At 45.5% G+C, this 25,190-nt stretch overlaps 1 protein-coding gene across 1 annotated transcript in view; it reads right to left on the bottom strand.

Annotated features, from left to right (window-relative positions):
- The window catches only part of dip2ba (disco-interacting protein 2 homolog Ba), a gene marked incomplete at its 5' end in the record, with an annotated part of 50,222 nt that overhangs the window by 12,937 nt on the left and 12,095 nt on the right, over positions 1-25,190 (bottom strand). Inside the window, 19 exons of the mRNA XM_080535193.1 lie at positions 93-173; positions 499-635; positions 833-972; positions 1,253-1,367; positions 1,507-1,626; positions 1,707-1,800; positions 1,920-1,984; positions 4,770-4,872; positions 5,077-5,186; positions 5,436-5,559; positions 5,753-5,863; positions 6,609-6,700; positions 6,996-7,193; positions 7,365-7,484; positions 8,288-8,425; positions 8,832-9,065; positions 9,374-9,499; positions 9,695-9,850; positions 12,980-13,051. Coding sequence (XP_080391319.1) covers positions 93-173; positions 499-635; positions 833-972; positions 1,253-1,367; positions 1,507-1,626; positions 1,707-1,800; positions 1,920-1,984; positions 4,770-4,872; positions 5,077-5,186; positions 5,436-5,559; positions 5,753-5,863; positions 6,609-6,700; positions 6,996-7,193; positions 7,365-7,484; positions 8,288-8,425; positions 8,832-9,065; positions 9,374-9,499; positions 9,695-9,850; positions 12,980-13,051 — 2,336 coding nt within the window. The remainder of the gene's footprint in view (positions 1-92; positions 174-498; positions 636-832; positions 973-1,252; positions 1,368-1,506; positions 1,627-1,706; positions 1,801-1,919; positions 1,985-4,769; positions 4,873-5,076; positions 5,187-5,435; positions 5,560-5,752; positions 5,864-6,608; positions 6,701-6,995; positions 7,194-7,364; positions 7,485-8,287; positions 8,426-8,831; positions 9,066-9,373; positions 9,500-9,694; positions 9,851-12,979; positions 13,052-25,190) is intronic.

Below are 25,190 nucleotides of genomic sequence, written 5' to 3'. Positions count from 1 at the left end.
CTCTAGCCTCTGACCTCGTGTTTAGGCACCAATTTGTAAAAACAAATGAGGACAGGAGGGGAGGGATACTGAAATGGCTTTGTCTGTCTTACCGGCCCTACGAAACCCAGCAGGCCCGTGCGAGTAAAGGGGATCTCTCCTATAGGGGTTCCAGCTTGGTTGACAGGAATCACCTGTAGGGAGACGGAGGGTGTTTGATGGTGAATGATGGATACATCTGGACCTGTGCAGTCACATCACAGATGATGTTATACAGATTTAGCAAAAAACTCTGAACTTCATTTAGAGAGGACAAGTAGACCTGCTCAATAGTAAAGGTGGGGTAGTAGCAGCATCTAATAGGGAGCAGGGAGAGGAAAGGAAAGGGAACAATGATGTTTTATCCAATAAACAAAAGTCATACATGTGACCATTTTAAGAGGAAAATGCTTTTTGGTTGACTACAGTGCTCGGCACTGTGATTAGTGAAGAAGAGAGATGTCAAGAGAGAGGTCACACCTCAAATGTGTTCTTGGTGACGCCAGGCAGGCCGTAGTACATGGTGCCACCGGCACGGGAGTTGAGGACGATCTCTCCTATCTCATCTGTCTTACACAGCTGTGGTGACCCGTCTGGCTTGACGATACACATAAGGGCTGAAACACACAACCACACACACACACACACACACACACACACACACACACACACACACACGACATTAGAGTTAAAACAAGTGTTATTTACGGCAAGCAAAGAGCAGTAAAGACATTCGCTGTGAAACCACCCGTGGTTCTCTCTCTCCAGTGAGTCAAAGAGGACCAGAAAGTGTGTGTGGAGTCAGGCGACTGACCTCCAGGCATGACATGACCCACGTCCTGTACAGTGAGGGCAGAGTTCTTGTCCTCCGTATTGACCCGGATCACCCCGTGACTCAGACCGCCCATAGACAGGATCGCTCTGGCAGGGAGAGGAGCCCCACGTGCACCAGGCCTGCCGAGAGAGAGAGAGAGAGAGAGAGAGAGAGAGAGAGAGAGAGAGAGAGAGAGAGAGAGAGAGAGAGAGAGAAAGAGAGAGAGAGAGAGAGAGACAGAGAGAGACAGAAAGAGTGTATGCCAGAAAGAGACAGAGAGAGCGAGTGAAAGTCTGAAACTGACTGTGTGTGTCTGTTTATGCTCCCTTAGATGTTACGTATGTGTGTGTGTGTGTGTGTGTGTGTGTGTGTGTGTGTGTGCGTGTACACCATTCCTCAGTGCCTAGTGCATCCCAGTACCTGCGGATGGCCACAGTGAGGGCCTCGGGAGAGGAAGCACAGGGACAGATGACTTCAGGCTTCAACCCATGGGACTGGAACACATTTAGGAAGGCATCACACGACGACACCGACCCTGACACACGCACAAATTACACAAATACACAATAGAGTGAGTGTGTGGTGGGGCAACAATTATTCAAACACAGTACACTGTAATTTATCATGCGTCTTTCTCTGTGTGAGTGTGTGTGTGGTGTGTGGAGGTAACTCACAGGGGTTGGCACCGTCGGCCACTATGAGCATGCGTATTGAGGACAGGTTGGTGTCTCTCTGGTCCCTGTGGGCCATCATGGCCCAGTGTAGGTCTCGACACTTCACCAAGGCTACGCGAGCTACGGGGGCGGGAGGAGGACGCTTAGACATCTGGTCATTCACCTTCATAGTGTACAGCTGTGATGGCACGTGGTCTCACCTTTGTGAATGTGGACCCTCTGCACCCAGGACATAGGACAGGCCTTCATGACAGCATATGGCACAGCGATGGTGTGAATCCTGTTCATGACGCTCTGTGACCACACGCACACACACACACACACACGCACACACACATCATTACCTGACAGGAACACATCCAGTCCTTTAAGTCTGCCCAAGAAAAGTAGGCCTGCACATCTCAGGGACTCACCGTTAAGACCCCATGCCACAAGCCCATGTCCTTCTTGCAATCCAGCACATTGACCAATGGTTCTCCTGAGACGAACGAACACACACACACACAATTATTTCCCATAATAACTCCAGTGTGTACAGTTCAGTGTGATTTAATCTTATGTACAAGAAAAACATTGTTCTTTCCCGACCTAGAACATTGTCTCTCTGTGTGTTTTCCTGGTGCAGTCTGCTGCCCCTATGGATTTCCCTCATGGGATCTAATGTTCTCTGAGACCAAGGCTAAAGTGCCCATTGTTTATCTGCTAATGTGAGTGCTGGGACAGGTAGACATGATGAATAAATTATTGGACAAAGCCACAGTGAAACGGCTCCTACGAGAGAGGTGAGACCTGCTGAATTATTTACCTTGACGTGAGTATCTGTGGTTTAAACAAGAGTAAAAACATGTATGTCGCCTCCCCTTAGCTGCCCATTGCTGCCTGCTTGCCAAAGCTAATTCACTGGGTTGTAGTCAGGTACGGTAGCTACCCTATTCCTATTCCAGTAGCTCATACAAATGTAGGGCAAACATGTAGTACCTTCTATCTCAGTGATGACTCATACACTGCATAAACCGTTCCCTCGGTTTAGTAATCCGTTCCCTCGGTTTAGTAATCCGTTCCCTCTGTTTAGTAATTCGTTCCCTCGGTTTAGTAATTCGTTAGGGTTAGGCACTACGAGACCGAACGATCGCAAGGATTAGGGTTAGGGTTAGAATCCTTGCGATCGTTCTGGCTCGTAAGGCCAATCTGGCAACACTGCCTTCACTGCAGAGTTCCACAGAAACATCGTAACATTGCTAAACAAGTTGTAAAATGATTTTGGGGGCCAATATCTTTAGCTAGCTAAAGTAACTAGCTTACTATATTGTTGTCTTAGCAGTTGGTAAAAGAACAGGATTAAAATAAATATATATGAGCAATAACATGACGTGGGCTTGCTGCAGCAAGCACAATAACAACCCAACCTGTCCGCCTGAAGCTACAATACTGGGATCATTCGTGACTGGGCTACAAGTCGGACATGAATAAACTTGGATTTCATGCATTTCAAGTGGCATCTTTGTAATCATGACGACGTAGACCATGTAGATTACCAATATAGTGAAAATACCACGGCTTCCGTCTTGTTAACCCCAGCTAACCTAGCTTGAGACAGAACTTAGTTAGGTATGTTACAAAACATTCTCAATAGCGCCCCCTAAATATCTCTCGCCAGCTGCTGCGCTCTGAAGTGTTGTGCCGTCAGTGGCTCGCAGTAGCGAGTTCTAAACTTGGGATCCATCAGTCAAACGAATGTTTAGCCGGTGGAATTTTTAAGAGGAAACCGGAGTGCGACGTGACCTCGACATTACCCCCAAAAAATAAAATAAAAAAATAACCATTTGCCAGCCGCCTAAAGATAAAGCGCATCTTCGCGAGCCTCCCAAACAACAGGGAAGAAGTTTCCAACGATCAAAAGTAACTTTCCATTGAAAAGAGGATATCATCTAATAAATATGTTAGTATCATCACTAATTTCGTATGCAAACTCGCACAAGAAGACCCGACAGCTGCTGCGCACTGAGTCAAGTGCCAGTATTTAATGAGTATTTACCTACATTTGCATATTTAAATTTGTTGGTAAAAAAACATGTAATACAAAAACATGTTCTATACATGTTTGCTTTCACTATGTTAAGTTTCATTATGATAGGAGTAAAGGAAAAAAAATATCCTATTCTGGGGTGAAGATCACAGTTTTTAGGCCATTTACGTACATTGAAAACAGGGGACAAAATCATGCACTTTTTACTGAACTAATATTGGCATAACTTTATTATTTCTTAACCGATTTGGACGATCTTTGTGCTTTTCCTTTTCCTTTTCCTTTTCCAAGCCCTTTTAGGCTGGACACATTTGGTTTCATTTTGGAAGAGTTTAATTTTTTTGTAACATACAAAAAGTTATTTAACATACTTAGTTATTTCAAATATTGTGTTGTGGCCATCACTCGTCATTTACGTTTTACTTTGTGATTGTGATCCTACCATAAGCGTGGAACTACAAGCCAAAATTGAATACATTGTATTAATAAACAATTTAATTTGTCATAACTACAGCTCATGTGTCTTTTTATTGTACAAACTAAATAAATGTAGAAATGCAGGAACTGAATCGCTATCTTCCATAGGCTGGTTTTCCCCTGCTACTTTATCTCCACTGAGGTAACTACGGTTAGCTACAAATTAGTTATAACTTACACCACCTTAGGGGTATGTATAAATATTTAGTAGTTACTAAGGTCTACGTCATAACTAGTGTGGTTGGTGCAACCCATTCAAGAGTAGTAGTGACTAAATCTTGATTTAGTAATACTTACGCCAAAAAAGAAAATTTCTGAATAAAAGTCTGAAAAAAAATCTGAATAAAAGTCAGATTTTTTTTTGCTGAATAAAGGCCAATGCACACGGCGTGCGATTTTGTTGCACGACAACATTCAATTCTCAATTCTTTGAATTATTTCTATGAAAAATAAATTTTCATAATAAAAGTCATAACAATTAATTTCATAATAAAAGTTAGAAATGTTTTATTTCAGAATAAAAGTCAGACATTTTTTATTTCAGAATAAAAGTCTGAAAAATAAAATTCCAGAATAAAAGACAGAAAAAAAAAATCTGAATAAAAGTCTGAAATTTTTTTTTTCTGAATAAAAGTCTGAAAAAAACAATTTGGGCTAGTTTAGGTTGCATTGTGCTGGTTTATTGTCAGCCTAACCCTATAACTAGGGTTAGTTTGTACTTAGTAAGAAATGGTGCAACCGGCTCCTGTCCTGTACTCACCCTCACAGTAGTTACAGGCCTGAGTCAGGGCCTGACAGTGGGTGAGCATGGAGATCTTTGACACAGCCACTCCCATCACTGTCCCCTCCTTACTGGCCTTGTACTGGGGGAAAGAACAGACACACACACATTACACACATGGAACGTGCATACACACACACACACACACACACACACACACACAGACACACAGACACACAGACACACAGACACACAGACACACAGACACACAGACACACACACACACACACACACACACACACACACACACACTTTCGTTTCTCTCTCTCTCTCCCCATAGTCTCACCTCAATGTAAGCTGTGTCCGTGTTAGCAGTGGGGATGTGGGGCTGCCAGTCTTTTGAGGGCTTGGTCAGGTACTTGGTGTCCGTCACCACCCACTTCATCCTTGGCCATCCTGGGACACAGAACAAAACCATTGGATCACTGCTCTGCATTTAGTATACCCATAGAGTGTTTAGAATACCCATAGAGCGTTTAGGGTACCAATGGATATCTACATCTGCCTCCACTGACACTCGGTATACCAGACATCATTCTGTATGCGTCTGCTAATCAGCCGAGCTAATGAGTCCCAGAGAGAGTAAGGTGACTAACGAAGTGAGAGTCAGCAGTGGTGTAGGGGGGGGAGGGGGCAGCAGCTGACCTTTGAATTGCACAATCTCTCCGTTGGGCGTCTTGGGAAGCCCTTTGAGACACACCTCGCTGGTCAGGGCCAGTCCCACGCCACAGCTGCCCAATAGGAAGCCAATCTGCTGACTCCCTGCATCCTGGGGGAGAAGGGGAGAAAAACAAAAGATGCTTATCCTGCATACGAGACCTCTCATACAGTATGTATCATATCACCTCCAAGTTGCTTACTAACCTGTAAGTTAACCAGTGTTATTATAGATATTACTTAGGATATCACTACACAAGAGTTCACCATTCTCTCTCAGCTGAAGGTGGCATTGTCAGCCTTACCTGTCGAGACAGAGGCACCTCTATCGGCACAGGGATGACCTCTGCCAGCAGACAGCCATAGAAGGCTACCCAGAACATCGCTGGGTCACTGTTGGGGTACACTAGTGCCACCTAGAGGACAGGCACACACATGATATACATGTTGTACACACATGATGTTGTACACGCACCCATAACACACACACTCACTCACTCACTCATGATATACACACACAGACTTATAAGTGTACCCATATTATTTACTAGAGCTGGACAATAAACAGAACATTTACAGACACAGATATTTCAGGCCTAATACCGATGTAATTTGGCTTATTTGTATTTTCAGTATTTTCTTTGATTATACTTGCTGCAATTATCCAAAGTGTTACTTCCTCCAAACCACACTCTCTATGTCTGAGGAGAGGGTGACCCTCTCCTCCGAAAAACATTTCACAAAGGCCAGTATCTGGGAGAGAGGATGTTTTCAGTGGTTTATCAATACCTGTTCCAATACCCAAAATTGAGCATGTGACGCTCATTTGAACCAGAGATAGACACTATACAAGAGGGATATTAAGAAAAACATATTTCTGCAACTTTTACGAAGCGCAGGTAAAGGTTTTTAGTCTGGCCAATTTACAGTAGCTCGATAAATATGTGGTTGTTTAATTATAAATCTATCAAAGAGCAGATTTTTTGAGTGTCTGCGTTTTGCAAATGCAGACTTTTGATCATGACTCAGTTCGATGTATCGTTGCATTTATCATGGTCAAGGTAAATGAGTATGATGATATGATAATGATCCTGATAAGTGTTTCTGTCCATATCGCCCAACTCTATTATCTCCCCATTCTCAGCTGTGAGTGACTCTTACCCTGTCTCCAGGCCTCAGGACAGGCTCGTTCTTGGTCCCCAGTTTGTTCAGGAGTGTGTAAGCCAGCTTCAGACTGCGACTCCACAATTTACCTGTGAGGTGTATTATGTTCACCACGGTTTTCATTTACTTTAACCTTCATTTATTACTAACTATTGTTAGTCTCATTGAGATAAAAAATCTATTTTTTACAAGAGAGACCTGGTCACAAGAGAGTAAAGACAAAAGCAACCGTGCCTCAGAGAAACTGCATTCCCAATGATTGCAAGACAAAGGAGGCTAACGTACTGAAATCTAGGAATGCGTGCAGGTGAACCACATAAAAAGATGCGGGGTAAGCAAAACCCTTAGACGAGGTCTGAGGTTAGCTCTAGTGCTGTGACTGACCGTAGGTGAGAGTGTAAAGGGGTTTTCCAGTGATGTCCAGGGCAGTGAGGGCAGGGCTCTTGGCCTGTGTGGCTCCCCAGCGGGCAAGGGCTGCCTGTAGGGCTGGGGGCCAGTTACTGACCACCCCCAGAGGCTCCCCCTTCACTGGGATGATCTGACGGCCCTCTGGCTTCGGGGTGTTGGGGTCCGGCTGGGGCACTGGGGGAGGAGAGGGTAGGGGAGGGGGGGGAATGGGTGAAGGGCATCAGAGAGGAAGAGGTAGGGGAGGGGAGTATAGAAAATGGATACGTTGAGAGTCAGTTGTGGGATGTCAAATCAAGTCAAATCATGAGAACGAACTGGCTTAAGATGTGCGTGTTTGTGGCTTACCCTCTACTATCTCCTCTGTGTCATCCAGGAAGAACTCACTCAGTGGGGGTCTCTTGGGCCTCTTCAGGGTGTTCAACAGCTGCTGGATCTTAGTGGACACTCTGCTGTTAACTGGCACACCTGGACACACAATATAGGTATATACAGTCACACACACATACAGTGGAAGCACACGCGCACGCGCACACGCGCACACACACACACGCGCGCGCGCACACACACACACACACACACACACACACACACACACACACACACACACACACACACACACCCACACACCCACACACCCACACATACTGCCCCCCTCATACAGCACATGCATACCTTCATATGTACGTATGCACGCACGCATTCACTCACAGCATTGGCAATCACGGGAAGTATATATAACTTAATTGAGGGTAGAAAACAGAGGGCTTTCTCTCAGTGTGCACCTATAAACACGGACCAACAGACAGCACAGACACAAGGTGGAAAAGCAAGCTGATTGGGCCCCTCTCCAGCATCCCGCCCCCCAGCCATTATGATTCATATTACCTTTTCCTTTTCCTTTTTTTAAATGAAAGGCAAGACACGGCGGAATTATGGACCCAAAAGAGAACAAAACATAGCTGTTAGCAGCATTCTCAACAACAGTGGCTGGAATGGGGATGATAGTGAGATGTATATGAACATGGGCAAATCAATCAACCCAATGGATTAACACTGCAAAGTTATTAACACTCCAGAATCACACACAAAAAGCAATGAGTAAACAAACTGCCATGGGCATGATTGCTGCATGCAGTACATAATTCATCAGTTAGCATAAAGATGGGTTAAAGGGTATGGTTAAAACATCACTGTTTAGTATAATCACATTGAGTGTGAGTGTGTGTGTGTGTGTCTGTGGAGTGCCGTCCTCCTGCAGGGGTCTGTACCGTGGTCTGTGGTGTCCAGCATGCTAGAGCGGCTCTGGCCGCGGCTCATGCCCCTGACCATGGGGTTGGGGGGCAGGTCCACCCTGGAGCCCCTCTCCTGGGGGGTGGACGACGTCACATCGGGGGGCACACTGTTCTCTGGAGGAGGAGTTGAGGAAACAGTCAGTTGCCAGCTGGGTCTATAATGTTTATGATGCTAGCTATGAGACTGGCACCAGTAGAGAGAGCGAGAGCCGGCGTCTAATGATCGCAAGGTCGACAAATCAGCGGTTCGAGCCCCGGCTGGCCACATGTCGAGGTGTCCTTGGGCAAGTCACTGAACCCCAAATTGCTCCCAATGAGCGGGCCGGCGCCTTGTATGGTAGGCTTGCCGCCGTTGGTGTGTGAATGTGTGTGTGAATGGGCGAGTGAGAGAGAGTGTGTGTGTGTGTGTGTGCGTGTGTGTTACCTAGATGTTTTTCTCCTACATCTTGATTGTGAGAACTCTTGATTGTTCCTGGCTAGTTGCAGTATGCCTTCGTCCTTGCATGCGTGTGAGGCTTACCTATGCGTGTATGGGCCAGTACGTCGGCCAGAGCAGAGGCAGGTTGAGGCTGGGGCTGGGCCGGGGGCTTGGGCTCTCCGTGGGAGAGGGTGGAGGAGGCGGAGGAAGAGGTGGAGGAACTCTGGACAGAGCGGTTGATCCAGTAGTCGGGGCTCTGCAGGCTCTGGGCCAGTGCTGCACTCAGAGCTGCCTGCCGCCGCAGGGAACCCTCGTCCTCTGATGCTGACGAGGTATCTGACAACAGGGTCACAGTTACTGTAGATCTATCAAAGTGAGAGGCCATTTCTTTTGTGTGTGAGACTGAGTGAGCAATTTAAAGAAAACTAAATACCAACATAGTAAAGATTCTCGCATAAAAAAAGACGGTGGAAATCGTAGCTCAGCCCAGCACGTAGTACGTTTCTTAGAATTTGTGCATCATTTACAAGGCCTAAATAGCCAATGACTAGGCTGGGACATTCAGAGATATTAGAGTCTTCTGTGTTGGATGTTCCATCAAGCAACCAATCCTGCTGCTCTTACTGGACTGTGGGGACATTTACCTGGTGGGGTGCAAGTGTCGACAGGGGACTGGACGAAGGCAGAGCGCCGCTTGGTGGGCATGGGCAGTGCCATCTTTTCCTCTTTATGTTTGGCCAGCGCTGCCTGCACTGCCTCTGTGTGGATGTCTGAGAGAGAGCACACACACACACACACACACACACACACACACACACGAGAAGGCACAGTCAGGACAGTGACCACACCAGCTTCATCATCAGTCTTCTCCTCCTCTTACCCATAGCAGTGTGTGAGTGTGTGTGTGTGTGTGTGTGTGTGTGTGTGTGTGTGTGTGTGTGTGTGTGTGTGTGTGAGATCCACACCTGATCTGTAGCGGTCATCTCTAGCCCCTCCACTGCGGTGGGAACGGTGGTGTCGACTGGCGGAGGAGGAGGAGGGCCCCGGGGCCTCAGGACTGGGGCTGGGGTCAGCACTGTGGCCAGGGGACAACTGGACATCAGGCAGAGCCAGCTCCACACCTGCTGGGGAGAGGAACACATACTCAATAACCTGTTAAAGAAACACACACACACACACACACACACACAAATCTTTACATTGAAGTATACAGAAACTCAGTGATGTGTGCCAGTGGACATCAGTGACAGTTCTGCTGACAGTATGCAGGGGGGCACTGGGACCATGGGGAGATGAAGCATGTGAACAAGAACACCCAGGGGGAGGAGGCAGGAGGTGAACTTTTAGGTTCAAAGCACTCAAATGCTAGCTTTGAGGACAAGGGCCCATTTCCAACACCAAACATGAAAGCAATACATAGGCATATGAATTAGTGCCCACCACACAGAGATCAAATCTCAAAGAATCAAATCTACCTAATGACATAGGCCCACCTTCTTACTCTGATAGAATTCCAAAACAGTTGTCTGACATGATGCATGTAACTGAGATGTGTGCAGTCATTTTGGTAATTCCCTATTAGTTGAGCAATGCACAAGTCAAATGGTTGCCCCTCAGTTCCTGTGACTCATCATGACGCATTGTATATGCAATGAACTACAGACATTACTCAGTATCTCTGCAACATTTCTGTAAGAAAGGTTTCAATGAGGGTGAAACAACATTTCCTTTGGTATCCTTGTAAGGACCCTCTCTCTCTGCCAGCTAGTTTCCCTGCTGGCTGCCTGTCTGGTTCAGGAGCCAGTGTGGGCGGGGCTGGGAGGATCGTTGGCAAATAGATAGACTTTATTTGTCATTGTTACAGTACAGGTACCAAACAACGAAATTTAGGAGGGGAGGCTCCCCTGGTGTTTAAGAAAGGAAAAAGAAACACATTTTGGAAAAAAGCATAGATGCATAAAATCACAAGAAGATAAAGAGCTGGTTTACATCAATAGAGGCTATGTACACAATCCACTGTACTATACTGCACAGATAGTCAACTAGGGTTGTCATATTGCACAAGAAAGTATTTTTTCACATTTTTTTAAAGTGTCACAGTTTGCAGGCTTGAAAGTGTACATGTTTGTGCCTCAGCACTAGCTGCCATTACAATCCGTCCGGACTTGTCCTGGGCCCAGAACTTAGGCCTTTTCTGTGTTCAGGGCCTTGACGGCCCTGTGGTAGAAGCAGTTCTTCAGTCTGTTTGTCTTAGCGGCCGGGGTCCTGTACCTCCTGTTCGAGGGCAGCTTGACAAAGTGTTCGTGCCCAGGGTGGGTCGGGTCCTTGGAGATCTTGGAGGCCCTCCTGAGACAGCGTGTTTCGTACAGCTTCTCCAGAGAGGGGAGGGTGGCGCCGGTGATCCCCTGTGCTGTTCTCACGACTCTCTGTAGATCGTTTCTCTCCGCTGCCGTGCAGCTGTGGTACCAGTTGGAGATGCCGAAGGTGAGGATGCTCTCCACTGCGCCGTGGTAGAAGGCCACCAGCATCTCCTGCTTGCTGTGTTGTTTCTTGAGGCATCTCAGGGTGTATAGCCGCTGTTGTGCCCTCTTGATGGTGCCTTTAGTGTTGTCCTTCCAGGCCAGGTCATCCCGTATGATGTGTCCCAGGAAACGGAGGTTTGAGACCATCTCTACGCTCTCTCCGTCGATGAGCAGGGGCAGGATCTCGGACTTTTTCCTCCTGTAGTCTACGATGAGTTCCTGGGTCTTTGACTTGTTTAGCAGCAGATTGTTTACCTTGCACAGCTTGCTCAATTGCTCTACCTCATCCCTGTACGCCGCCTCGTCCCCCCCCGAGATACATCCCACCACGGTGGTGTCGTCTGCAAACTTTACGATGTAGTTGCTGGGGTGGATGGGGGTGAAGTCGTGGGTGTAGAGGTTGTAGAGGATGGGGCTTAGCACGCAGCCCTGGGGTGACCCAGTGCTGAGGCTGAGGGCTGTGGAGGTGTGGGGGCCCACCCGCACCCTCTGGGGGCGGTTGGTCAGGAAGTCCTTGATCCACGCACATATAGAGTGTGATAGACCCAGGTCTAGTAGTTTGGTCACTAGCCTGTCTGGAAGGATGGTGTTAAAGGCGGAGCTGAAGTCCACGAAGAGCAGTCTCGCGTAGCTGTTTCCCCTCTCCAGGTGGGATAGAGTGCCCCTCTCTGGCTCACCTGTGCAGGTGTGGCATAGAGGCTTTATATGGTAAACCAAATCGGTCATTTGAGTTATCTTCTCCCACGGACTAGTTGGCTTCTGTTCACACCTTGCAACATCCCAACACACATTCCATTCATCCATCCACTACTGATTATACAGACTTCACCTTATATTCTTATATTGTTTACTCTTTAAGTTAATAAATATATTACTTTAACCCTTGAACATGTGGATTCCCCTTTTTGCTGTGACCAACAATGTCCACCTCATTCACATGAAGTCAAATTTGTCCTCACACACACACACCATTGTGTGAGATATCTGCTGTAACCTGGGGAGTACAACCAATGAGAAGTGAGGGAACTCTGGGACATTGGTTACAGATGGGGCTGAAATTGTTGGTACTTCACACACACTTTAGACACACACTTTTTCGAGTAGGATGAGTGCAGGGTTAGAGAGCAAACAGACACAGCAGTGTTACACTGAATTTGACTACCTGTGAATTTTAGATGTTTCAAACTTGATATGCTTTTGTGCATCACTGTTAGAATAAGTGTAACAAGGGTTAGAGAGCTTGCAAGAGTAGGAGCAGTGGAGCACAGAGCTGCATGTTCTTGAGCAACATTGACACAATTCTATCATCCACCACTAGAGTGCAGGAGAAAGCCAAAGATCTTCCCAAGACAAGGCCAACAGCAGATGTTATGGAAAACCATACACACTACATTTGAGGAATGGAATACAAATTCAATGTACTAGCCTAAACCACAGTTTGGTTTTCTCATTGGGTTTCTTTTGTCCATAAAGGATTTATTGGTGCAAAACCAAAGGTCATTAAAAATAAGTTGTTTCTCAGTTGGGGTTGGCTGAAAATAATGTTCAGGTCGTCTCATACACCAGGCTGCTGCTAAGGAACTTGCCACAGAAAGGAGTGACACTTACTTTCACAAGGAAGAGGAGAGAGCAGAGGAAAGAGAAGTTGGAGCAGAGAAAAAGAGAGAGGAGGAAGATGCAGAAGAAGGGAGGACAAGAGACAAGTCAGAGGAGAAGAGAGGTTCTTACTGAGGGTCTGTGACACGTAGGGGGCCAGCAGCTTGGCTTGTTTCTTCTCATAGCCCTTCTGTGTGATGTCACCTAGGAGAGAAGAGAACACGACACAGCTACGTTAGTCACTACAGAAAACACCACAGCCAATCAAGAGTCACTACACAAACACCACAGCCAATCAACAGGTGCGTATAGACCCACCAAAAACCCAGACAATTCTGATATACCACTGTGAGCTATTAGATTCCAGGTGTGTATACAGTACAAAAACCTTTTGGGGTGAGATACTGATGTGTCTGTCACTTGCACTCAAGAGTCTGGGTGTGCCTGATTTATGATGCCTCGTGTGGCACAAAAGATTACTGACAGATTGATAGAAAAAAGAGATGACAAGTACTGTCCCAGTTCAACAGCATGAGCCTATATTGCACGTGTTGTTCATCAATATTTTCTTATTGACAGTTATTTTCAAATGTTGCAGTGAATTTTAATAGCAAATGATTCATTTGTAGTAGCTCTATCAGAGGCACTTTTCATATATACTGTACAGTGTTTCCTCCAGGATTTTTCACATTAGTGGCGGAGTGTTCTTTTTTCGCGCGCGTAGCGTATGCAACACGCACTGGCGCTCAATACAAAGACGTAATTTCACCGAAAAATAGAAGGTGGCAACATTTTAAAAAAATGTGCCCTGTTTACCCGTACCTCCGCCGTTCTGTTCGTGGTGATTTGGGAGGCAATAGATTATTTTTGCCCCGCGCATATTGCCCTGTAATTAGACCACGCGACCACAGCTCCGTTGTGTCTCTTATTGTCCAAATGTTCCCTGAATTTTAGCTGCATGTTTTTCCAGCATGTAAATCCGTTGTCAATAAAAATTTGACTCCCCTTCTTTCCCCCTGCCAATACTGTGTCGTTTGTGACATTTACCAACGTTTATGCTATCAATAGTTCGAAGCTAGCGTTAGATGCGAGGCTGCTCGGGAACATTATTTGTTTCACAAAATAGCCTGATTTAGTTGACCATGAACATCAGAGACTAGACTACATTACGAATGTTCATTTAAAATACTCTATAGTGAGCACTGGTATAAGAACATGAACCAGAGAACAGCAGTAAATGCAAGAACCCAAGGTCGTCGCTGATGATGTTGCATTTTCGATTAGGATACGCTTACGGGATTAAAGGGACGGGCGACGGGCGAAGAGAGAGGGAAAGGATTTCCAGAAATCCAAATGTCCCGCTAAATTCGGACCAATCACAAAACTGTTTTGCAAGCACGTCGCCGACGAGGTTAATTGCAACATTGTAACATATTGTAACTTACTACATCCTAAATCGGAACGAAATGTAGGTCTGAAAGCGGCCTAAACTAGCTTCAATCTGATTTTTTTCTGTTCTCCGGTCATAAAGTGGACTGAATCAATTAGTGGCGGAGAAAATGTATTTGTGGCGGCCCGCCACGAATAAATGCATATAGAGGAAACACTGCTGTAATAGACACACTTTTCATTTACATTTTTGGCATTTAGCAGACCCCTTTATCCAAAGCGACTTACAACAAATACATTTGACTAAATAAGTGAATCATCTATCCACCAGTCATAGCAGGAAAAAGTAATCTATGCTCAGGCCTGGAGCCATTGGCAGTCATCGTGCTAGAAGAAGGAAGATCCTTTTTTGTTGCTGTTGTTTTTTTTACACTGGGGAAACAGTACAGGGGAGTAGTAGATGTCTCAGGAGGGACAGTTCAGGTGTAGCCTGAAGAGATGGGTCTTCAGTCTACAGCAGAAGATAGGAAGTGAGTGCAGTCCAGACAGCAGTGGGAAATTCATTCCTCCTGCATCCAATACATCAACTTCAAGAACTGACTGTTCGCTTGCTGCGTAATATATCCCACCAGTTCACAGGTGCCATTACAAGATAATCAATGTTAATGCAACTTCACCTGTCAATGGTCATAATGTTTTGGCTCATACGTGTGCGTGTGGCGATGCGGAAACCCACACTCCACCATGCAATGCCATTTTTCACTTCCCAAGTTGACACAGCTCCACATTTTCATGGCTCACGGCATAGAAACTCAAGACGATAAGATACCGCCATTATTTCCCCTACATTAGCTGCAGTAGACAAACATGACAAGTGCACAGAGACCTCAGGCGAAGGAACCAAAATACCACTACAGCATAATACTGATACACTCCAAAACAACAATACCAGCTCAAAACAATGAAGCTGAATAGTAGGCTAAACAAAGCCAAGAAGCAAAGAGGAAGCCATGAGAGCAGGTTTCACATGGAACTCCCCAACATTGCCCCCACTCTTTCTCCCCCCTTCCTCATTCTCTAGGAGGGGAATTAGTAGAGGGGGGAGAGCCAACACTCCCAATACTGCACAGAACAAAGTCCATTCCCATGGCTCCCTCAAACACGCACACGCGCACGCACACGCACACGCACGCACGCACGCACGCACGATAGCATAGAGGCACAGGGGTAAGTGCAGTACAAGGGAGAGGAGACTGCCCTAGGGGGCTGTTCAGCCTCAATCGCCCAGCACCTCCTCTTCACTGACTTGTGACAACAAGTAGGCCCTCACAGCCCTGGCAGCCCTATTGACATACGGAGGAAGAGGGGAGGCAGAGAGGCAGCTCAGAGGAAGATAAACATGTGATGAGAGGAACTGGGGAAGTGAGAGGGAACATAACACAGACTGTGTGAAATAACAATGGAAAGAAAAAGAGAGGAGGAGGAGGAGACCCAAAGTTCAACAGCAGAGGGAGAGGCCTGTTTGATAAGCTGGGAGGGACGTGTGTTTTGTCTCAGCTCTGTCTGACAGATGTCAGTGTTGGAGGACAGCAACTGCCTGGTCAGTCGTCATATTATTGAGAATGAGAGACTTGGGACCATAGTTATCAAGCCTATCAGAGCGACTCATAGGAATCATGCTTAAAGAACAGTTATGACTAAAAAAAAACTCATAGCTCAGAGTAGGCAGTGGGGGTGTGTTACTGAGCTAGGAGTAGGATCAATTCATATTAATACATTTCTTCTTCATTTTATGCCATATTTGGAGCCATTTTGATTATGTTCCTTTGTTTTCTCCCATGTATTCCAAACATTGAATATCCAATGTAGTCATAGTGACACATAACATCACGAGTAAATGAATATAATTCATGATTGATAACACCGGTTGTTCAGCTTGAGGATAAGTCATTTTGGTGTAGTAGGCCTAATCATAGTATCACAGTAAAATAGCAGGCCACCACAATACTCGATCATGTTTTTTGATTGTGTTTAAGGGGTTACTTACATAACATCCAACATAGGCAGATTGTTTGCGGATAATTTGACATGGGTGGGGAAATCAATAACATCTTTGGAGTAGGTTTTGAGTTGTAATTAATTAATGTTGGAGTTATTGCACTGGTAATGGTCTGTGATAAACCCCTCTCTAAGGCACTGCTGCGTTTCTCCTGTTGCCAAAAGCTTTAGCTTTATTTAAAATTTCTCTGGAGAGTGCAAAAGCCCTTCTTGTAGATGGGGAAGTGAAAACAATTATGCCATCCCTATCCAACCAGTATCTTTTAAGGAGCTCTGTGTTGTCAAATGTTTGTAAAACATCTCCCTATCTGGAAATGTGCATGCAGCCATCTAATTGTAACGTGTAGCCTACTCATAACGCAGGACACCTCTGAGAACTCTTAAATGCTTGCAGGGTTATGAGAACGCTATTGTCTAATGAATCTTGATACCTTGTTTTTATTCATTTGTTTGTGCGTCTCACTCAGAATTTGAGCACTTATGAGCCGATTCCTACTCTGAGAGGCTTGCGGCCCTGTTATGTTTTTTTGTGATGACATTTGCAGAGCTCATTATTTGAGCTGTGAACCTTTAATAGGGAAAAAAGAGGAAGAAGGTAGGGCAACATGTCAAAGGCAAAACAACAGTGACCCGGTAAGAGAGGGAGTGAGAGAAAGAAAGAAAGAGTGCTGAGTACTCTCTCATTCTCTGTGTAAAAGCACTGTCGAGACACCCAGCATTCAGCAGTAAGTTCATGATGCCTGGCTACACACTGCCTGAGAATCTGGCCTGGCCTGGAAACAGAAACTGCCCGTCAGAGCCTCTCTGTGCCACACTACTGTGCCACACACACACACACACATACAGTAAACATACACACAAACAGGCCTACACACACAGGCCTTGACACACACACACACACACACACACACACACACACACACACAAATACACACACACACACACACACACACACACACACACACACACACACACGGCTGAGCCCCCAAAGCTACAGTGAGTAGTGAATTGATGTTTGTGGGGAGTAGTGACGTATTGGAGCTCCATTGTAAACGAGAGGGTGCTGCCCAGCCTGGCCAAGCCCTGGCCTATGAGTGATGCTGGGAGGGGGTCATTACAACAGACAGAGGAGAGTCTGTCCTGGCCTGGGACACAATAGAGCACAGCCTGGCACTGCCACACAGAACCACCCACATTCACTCGCTCTCCTGGGGCTACAGACTGGCACTGGGCAGACAGAATGGGCACTGTCACCTGGGCAAGCCTTCGTCACCGGTTGGGGTGAATCGTGTTGTAGTCTTGTCTAAAGACAAGAAAGAAATAATGCTTATATGAAACCATGACATAAACTGTGTGTTTTGAGAAACATGCTTTTAAAAAAAGTGATGTGTGAGAGTGTAAGTGTGTATGTCTGTTTGGGGTCAGAGGACAGGATATGAGCGTTACCCCACCTTGTCGATGCTGCCAAAAACAGCTCCCAGTGTATTGAGGAGGAAGACTGTGCTGATTGGAGAACAGTCTTCTAACAGAGTGAGCCAACTGGCCAGGAAAGTGAACTCACTGGCCAATTTCACTCAGGGCATAAGAAGTGTGTGTGTGTGTGTGTGTGTGTGTGTGTGTGTGTGTGTGTGTGTGTGTGTCCACAGCTGGAGCAGGTTACGGGTGGTGTCACAGTGCTTAGAGGAATGAGTGCTGACTGAGCTACCAGTGCAGTGGCACGACTGGCCTCCCGAGCATGTTGTGTCAGTATGTTAGCTCCAGCTCATATATTTACACGGCCCATCTGTTTCTGTGTCAGTTCGGGGGATTGTGAGTGTGTGTGTGTGTGCGTGTGTGTGTGTGTGTGTGTGTGTGTTACTGTAGCTGCCTTGTGAGTAATTTATCAAACATCTAACGCCGGATATGAGACTTGTGTGTAGCTTCCTGAACTATCAGGCCTCTGTGGGAGGAGGGGAGGAGGCACAAAGCATGACAGGACGAGTGTGTGTGTGTGTGTGTGTGTGTGTGTGTGTGTGTGTGTGTGTGTGTGTGTGTGTAAAGAGTTCATGCCCAACATGAGTGTCAGTGGCTACTCTTAGACACTCAATGCATTATTGTAAGATGAACATGTCTTCCCAGTTGCCCAAATTGCCAATCCCGCTTATTGAGAGACAATAACCCCACCAAGATGACTGTCGGCATCCTCATTAATACAGAAGATGACTCTGACCCTGTGACTCTTCCTTCAGAATGGTGCCGTTGCCCTTTGACCTGCCGGGGGAGAGAGTGAGAGTCTGAGAGCTGATCTCTGACAGCTGGTGTCCCAGGGTCAGCTGGAGGTCATTAATCCCCTTCCTCTGGCCGCCCCACTACGCCACTGGTCCCAGATCAGTATACACCACGGGCAGCACAGCAGTCATCTTAGCTCAGCCAGTTTGACTTAAAGAGGCTTTACTGTGAAAGCCTTTCAGCAATTATTGACCCTCCATGTTGAACTGCCAACTGTGGTTTAGGTCAGTATTGTCAGCCTTATTGTCAGTATTGTTGTCTTATATGTTACAGTTATCCAGTTGTAACAACGGTCTGGTTATTTGGGTTCACTATTGCCTCCAATCAGTCACCCAGGAACTAGTTCATGTCCCTTCATCAGGTCATTGACAGTGATTAATAGTAAATTCCCATGTTACAGGAAATCAACATGTCACAAACAACCTAGTGCTCTAACTTGACCAGAGACAATTAACAATTAGGCTATAAATATAAAAAATACATACTACAATATTGCAGGATCTCTAGGGATCTGTCAGTGGTAAAGGTAGTTGCTATTCTTAGAGACTGGGACAGGGATGAGCTTATCGTTGAAGCCAACAGACAGCAGACTGACTGGGTTAGACGTGTGTAGTTAGGTATAATGGCCACCCATCCCCGACACACAATCAGATTAAAATCAATGTCTAGGAGGATCTTCTACATCCTCTTCTGGTGGCTGTGGTGACAGTTGTCATCCTGTCTTGACCTCACAAATACACATCCACCACAGTGCAAACACCACAGCACCCACACCGCCGTAAACCCCCCCCTGCATGCACACACTGTGAACCACTCACTGGGATCAGCAGCCCACAGTAGCCAGTACAGTAATGACCGCGGGTGGATCTTGCTGGCCACATCTTGCATATATCTCCTTTCTCCTGGAGCTTCCCCTTTCCACAAACGCACACGAGTTCCCCTCCTTGTGCAAGGAGCACAATAGGACATGACACTCCTTCACAAGGGGGACACGACAGTTAATAGATAAATAGGCAATAGTGACTGAGTTAATCACTTTCTCCCATTGAACAAACCATTTTCAGTGGGACACCCCTACTGAGGAATGTTTCCTATTACCGTACCTACATACCGGCTCGATTCCAAAAACTCAAGCCATGCTGCACAACTCTTTCTGTAATCTCAGATTACACAAAACCGGACAAAGGGATAGCCCGGGTGACTTTCCAATAATAATTTCTTGCTGTCTGGTCAAGACAGCATCTGTGGCTTTGAGAACAGTCAAGGTCAAGGGTCATGAGACCAAATCTGCACTGTGGTTCTCATGCAGTGGGACTAGTATGTCAATGTATAGATGTCTTTCTACAGGACTATTCTTAAAATACATGGGGCGACGCAAAGCTATAAGAAACCAATGGTCATTCATCGTCAATAGAAGATGGCAATTTGATGAGACTTCCAGCGATACAACCCTTGGCAACATCGTGCTGGCTAGCAGTGCAACTAGACAGAGTAGGATCCAGGCCTATTATTTCCAAATCATAGTGACGGAGCTAGGCGTTAACCAAACTGAGGACGGAGAAAGGTACACCTAACGTTTCCTGAATGATATACAATCATGCTTTAGTTCCACTGCATACTTTGGTTGCTACTTATTTGGGTAGAAAGGTGGCAAAATGCTAGCGGGCTAATGTAAATGAGCTAATAAGACATAACACAACATAAAGGCAAACATTTTTTGACATGCTAACATGTACCACCACATTAACTGCACGCTACGGGGAGTGGAGTAGAAACAACCACCAGGGACCTACCCATGCCAACCTTGGCAGAATCTTGAGATAAAATCGCTGTGTGTACGCCGCTTTAGAGTTGCTTTAAGTCAGTTCCGTATTTGACAGTTCTGCAACATTAGTTAAGCTGCCCTCAGCACAATCTAATGTAAAGCAGCCGCTGCAAGTGGGTGTTGCGAGTGCCTTTTTCCAAAATGTATCTTTCTCACTGGAACAGGATAAAGATTCCCTGGTGCCACTAACACACAAGTAGATATGTAGGGATGGAGAAAACCGCCTACAGACACAAATACACACACAAACACAGCGTCGCCACAGCCACAGCCTCTTATTTATAGATGAACTGAGAGCAGAATCAAATAGAAACAGCATACTGTATAGAGACAACAGCACATGGCAGGAAATGCATTGCAAATAGTGGAGCCATAGTCAGGCCTAGGGGTGGGCATCGATGATCGATGATCGATTAATTGATCGATAAGGTCTTGGTCGATCACAAAATATTTTGCTCGATAACCGTTTTTTTTTTTTTTTTTTTTTTAATAATAATAATAATAATGGAAATTAGTTTGTCCACGTTATGTGTGAGAAATGAACTTTGCATTTGCCTTCGCATTGAATTTCACAACGCAGTACGGCATGACGGAAGTTCCCGTACGTTAGTGTAACCTGACCTCCAGTAATAGGTGCGCGATCTCCACTACTTCCTGAAAGGCACCTTGCATGTTCAATTGATTAATCAGCTGTGCGGTAAAACACACACTGCTTGGAAAATGGCGAAGCGAGCGAAACGAAGCTTGGTGTGGGAGCATTTTGATCTGAAAGGCGACCTCGTTCATTGCAAACACTGCGCAGTGACCTATAAATATAATACGTTGACGACCCCGATGAAATACCACCTGCAAGCCGCCTACAGTCTCTCGCTGGAGTTTAAATTTAAGTTAAGTTGGACGCTCTTAAGGACACTAACGTTTTCAGTCATCCTCCTATTTGTGAGTAACTGTTTTTTTACTGCTCCTATGGTGAGTTACTTATTTTCTATATTTGTATTTATAATGTAAAATGTGTTTTTAAGTTAAACAATTTAGGCTACTCACTGCCTTGTTTAAGAGGATTGTTATCTGACTGTAGTGTCTAGTTAATGTGAATGAATGAATGTGTGCATTGTGCAATTCTGCAATAGCAACACAAATAAAGTTTTTTCCCCAAGGAAAACATGTTTGTTATTTCTGCCCTAGTTTTTTTTTTTTTTTAATGAAAAAAAACCTTATTGATTAATCGATAATTGATCGTTAATTCGTTACGATTATCGAACAAAAAATTTTGGTCGTTTGCCCACCCCTAGTCAGGCCATAGCCTGTCATGGATGCAATGGTTGGGAGTGTATAGCGGTATCTGGTTTAACTACCCCGGGTACTTTTCAGCGAGGTTACCACAGTTTGGGTTCTGTCTAGTTGGTAAGGTAAATGGAGCTAGAACAATGGTTGGGGAGTGTAGGCCTACATAATATTAATCTTTCTTGAAGGCATTTCAGTCTGGTGTCAGATTGGCTAGCTACACACTGTTAAAAATGTCAACAGATCTGAAAGAATGTACTCTGTTTCCCGACCCTCCCACCAGTCTCTCAGCCCAAGTCCTGCTGGTCCAGTGGGCCTCATTCACTCTGTGTGAGGTCAATAAGTCAGTCAGACAGTCTGGCGGTCTCTGGAGGGCTATATAAAGCTGCAGGGCTGTGAGTGGAGCCCAGCCCTGCCCAGCCCAGCCCAGCCCTGTCCTATCAGTAGGCTCCAGACCCAGCCCTGTCCTATCAGTAGGCTCCAGGCCCAGCCCTGTCCTATCAGTAGGCTCCAGACCCAGCCTCAACACAAAGACACAAGCAATGCCTAATCCTGCTCACTAGTCCACTACTGCCAGGTGTATTTGTTAAGAGCCACCAGGGTAGTACCAGGGTAGTACCAGGGTAGTACATAGTAATAGGCAGACATTTGGCAGACATTTGGACTTGGAGGACCTTAAACTGGTTTAATACAGAGTAAACTGGGATTGCATGTTAACACATATCAAGTATGTAAGTGCTAACCAAACCCAGCATTGGGAACATTCTCTGGAAGGCTGTGGTGTTGTTAGGCAATTATGGTTTAAAAAACTAAATCGTGTAAATCCCGAGCATATCAACAAACTTGAAAATTAGTGGCATTTCTCTTACATTTACATTTTAGGCATTTAGCAGAAGCCGTTATCCAAAGAGACTTACAACTGGCTTGTAGATGAGGGGTAGTAGGAGGTACCTTGAGACAAATTGTAGAGTAGATAGACGCACACGTACAGTCTCACACACATACACGCACGCACGCACGGACGCACGCACACCCCCATCACTGCAAATGATCGCCTCACCACTGTTAATCCACAGTCAGGAGGCTATTTGGGTGACAAAGGACCCTCTTCACCTCTGGCTGTTCATGGCCTCCCCAGTCGAAGAACCACACCCAGTAACATGCTCTAGAGCCCTCAAGAATGCAAGCTACTAGAGCCCTGCCTGAATTAAGCTTGTAATCCTTTCATCTAATCAGGCCTTCCTGCACCAGACTAAAACAATGCAACTCGATTGTGTGGGACCTAGGCCTAATCAGATTACAATGAAGATATAGGTTTAGCCTAGGGCTGGGCAAACGATCAACATTTCTTTTTTGATCATCGCAAGAATTAACGATCAATTATCGATTAATCGCTAAGCTTTTTTTTCATTAAGTTTTTTTTTTTTTCCTTGGGGAAAAAACGTTATTTGTGTTGCTATTGCAGAATTGCACAATGCACACATTCATTCATTCACATTCAAACTAGACACTACAGTCAGATAACAATCCTCTTAAACAAGGCAGTGAGTAGCTTAAATTGTTTAACTTAAAAACACATTTTACGTTATAAATAAAAATATAGAAAATAAGTAACTCACCATAGGAGCAGTAAAAAAAACAGTTACCGTACTCACAAATAGGAGGATGACTGAAAACGTTAGTGTCCTTAAGAGCATCCAGCTTAACTTAAATTTAAACTCCAGCGAGAGACTGTAGGCGGCAGGCCTACTGGTTCTTGTTCAGAAAGATGATCATGTTAACATGTTCAGGGGTGAGAGACGAACGCAATCTGGTGACACGTGGACAAACACATTTCCATTATTATTATTATAAATAAAATAAAATAAAAAAATAAAAACGATTTTTATTTTAAAAAAAATATTAACGATTATCGAGCAAAATATTTTGTGATCGACCAAGATCCTTATCGATCAATTATCGATCATCGATCATTGATGCCCACCCCTAGTTTAGCCAAATAAAAACTGTGAACATGAGCGTTGGTCAGATATCCTGAACAGATTCCAGATCATTCCACAACAAACAACTTCATGTATGATGGCCAGCTGTGAGTGTGCTGACCTCAGTGAGGTTGATGTGGTGTTCAGTGTAGGAGAGTAACAGAATCCCAGGACTCCCATCTCTGAGCAGAGGACCTCAGGGTGTCCATTGCTGCTGGGAGCGTGGGAGAGATGTCCTGCTCGGTGCCAGTCTGACAGACTCTAGTGAGCCATGCTGCAGGGAGGATCCCCCTTATTGCCTGCCCCCCACAGAGGCACAGCAGCCTCTCACTTTAATACATTCCACTCATCTTCAGCTCAAACTGTATAAAAATCTACTCCCCTCTGCACCCTTAATCAAAAAACTCCTAAACACCTCCTGAAGTTCTACAGTCCTCTCCACTTTCCCACATTGATGTGAGCCAACATGTTGCCAACACATTTTCACACAGTTTATTACTCAGTGATAAGCCTCCTTGTGGATAATCCATGAAACATTACTTAGTAAAAATGAAAGACTTCCAAACTTGTGGCTGGTAAATTGTTGAGTCGGTAAAGCTTGGGAAGGTTAACTTGCTTCATGGCTATGTCATGTTGTCTACTCTGTAACTAGAGCTGGGTAAATGGCAATTAGACCTAGACCTACTGTCTGACATAACATTGGCGTCAGCTCTCAGCTCCGAAGTCATGTGAGAGACTTCCTGGAGGCAAGAGAGGAGATCTTCGACTGAAAACGAGTGAGTAAATCTGGGTGCACAGACGGAAAGCAGAAAAAAGGCCCAGCTGACGTTTCGGCATTCCTTGAAGAATCCTTCAACATTGGTAGAGACTGGCCTAACATACTGATATCATTAAATAACTACAGTGTTTCCTCTACATGCATTTCATCGTGGCGGGCCGCCACGATGGAATTTCCTCCGCCACCATTCAGATTTCTCAACAACAACAAAAAAAAAAGATTTAGGCCGCTTTTCAGACCTTCACAGCGCTAGACACACCCACAAGCGCGAAGCGACGCGCTTGCAAAACTGTTTTGTGATTGGTCGAATACATCTAGGCTGCGTCTAGTCTACAAACTACGATCCTCCACTCCTATCACCGTGGACACAGCAAGGAGCGAATTCCCGGGTAGAAATATTTCCTCTCCCCGCTGTCAGCGGTAAGCGGTACTTTCCTCCAGCAGCGGTAAATGAGGCACCCTTTGCGGCTTAATAACTTTGGTTCTCCGGGGGTTACGGTAAAAATTCCAATGTGTCCGGAAAGAGGACAAGCCATGGAATCGAAAAGTTTTTGAATGGAGTCGATCCTCCACTCCTATCATCGTGGACACAGCAAGGAGCGAATTCCCGGGTAGAAATATTTCCTCTCCCCGCTGTCAGCGGTAAGCGGTACTTTCCTCCAGCAGCGGTAAATGAGGCACCCTTTGCGGCTTAATAACTTTGGTTCTCCGGGGGTTACGGTAAAAATTCCAACGTGTCCGGAAAGAGTCGTGGGAGAC

The sequence above is a fragment of the Nansenia antarctica genome, assembly GCF_963989245.1.
Source record: "Nansenia antarctica genome assembly, chromosome: 6".
Classification (NCBI taxonomy): Eukaryota; Metazoa; Chordata; class Actinopteri; order Argentiniformes; family Microstomatidae; genus Nansenia; species Nansenia antarctica.
The sequence above is the reverse complement of the archived record's forward strand: the minus strand, read 5'-3'. Positions and strand labels throughout refer to the sequence as shown.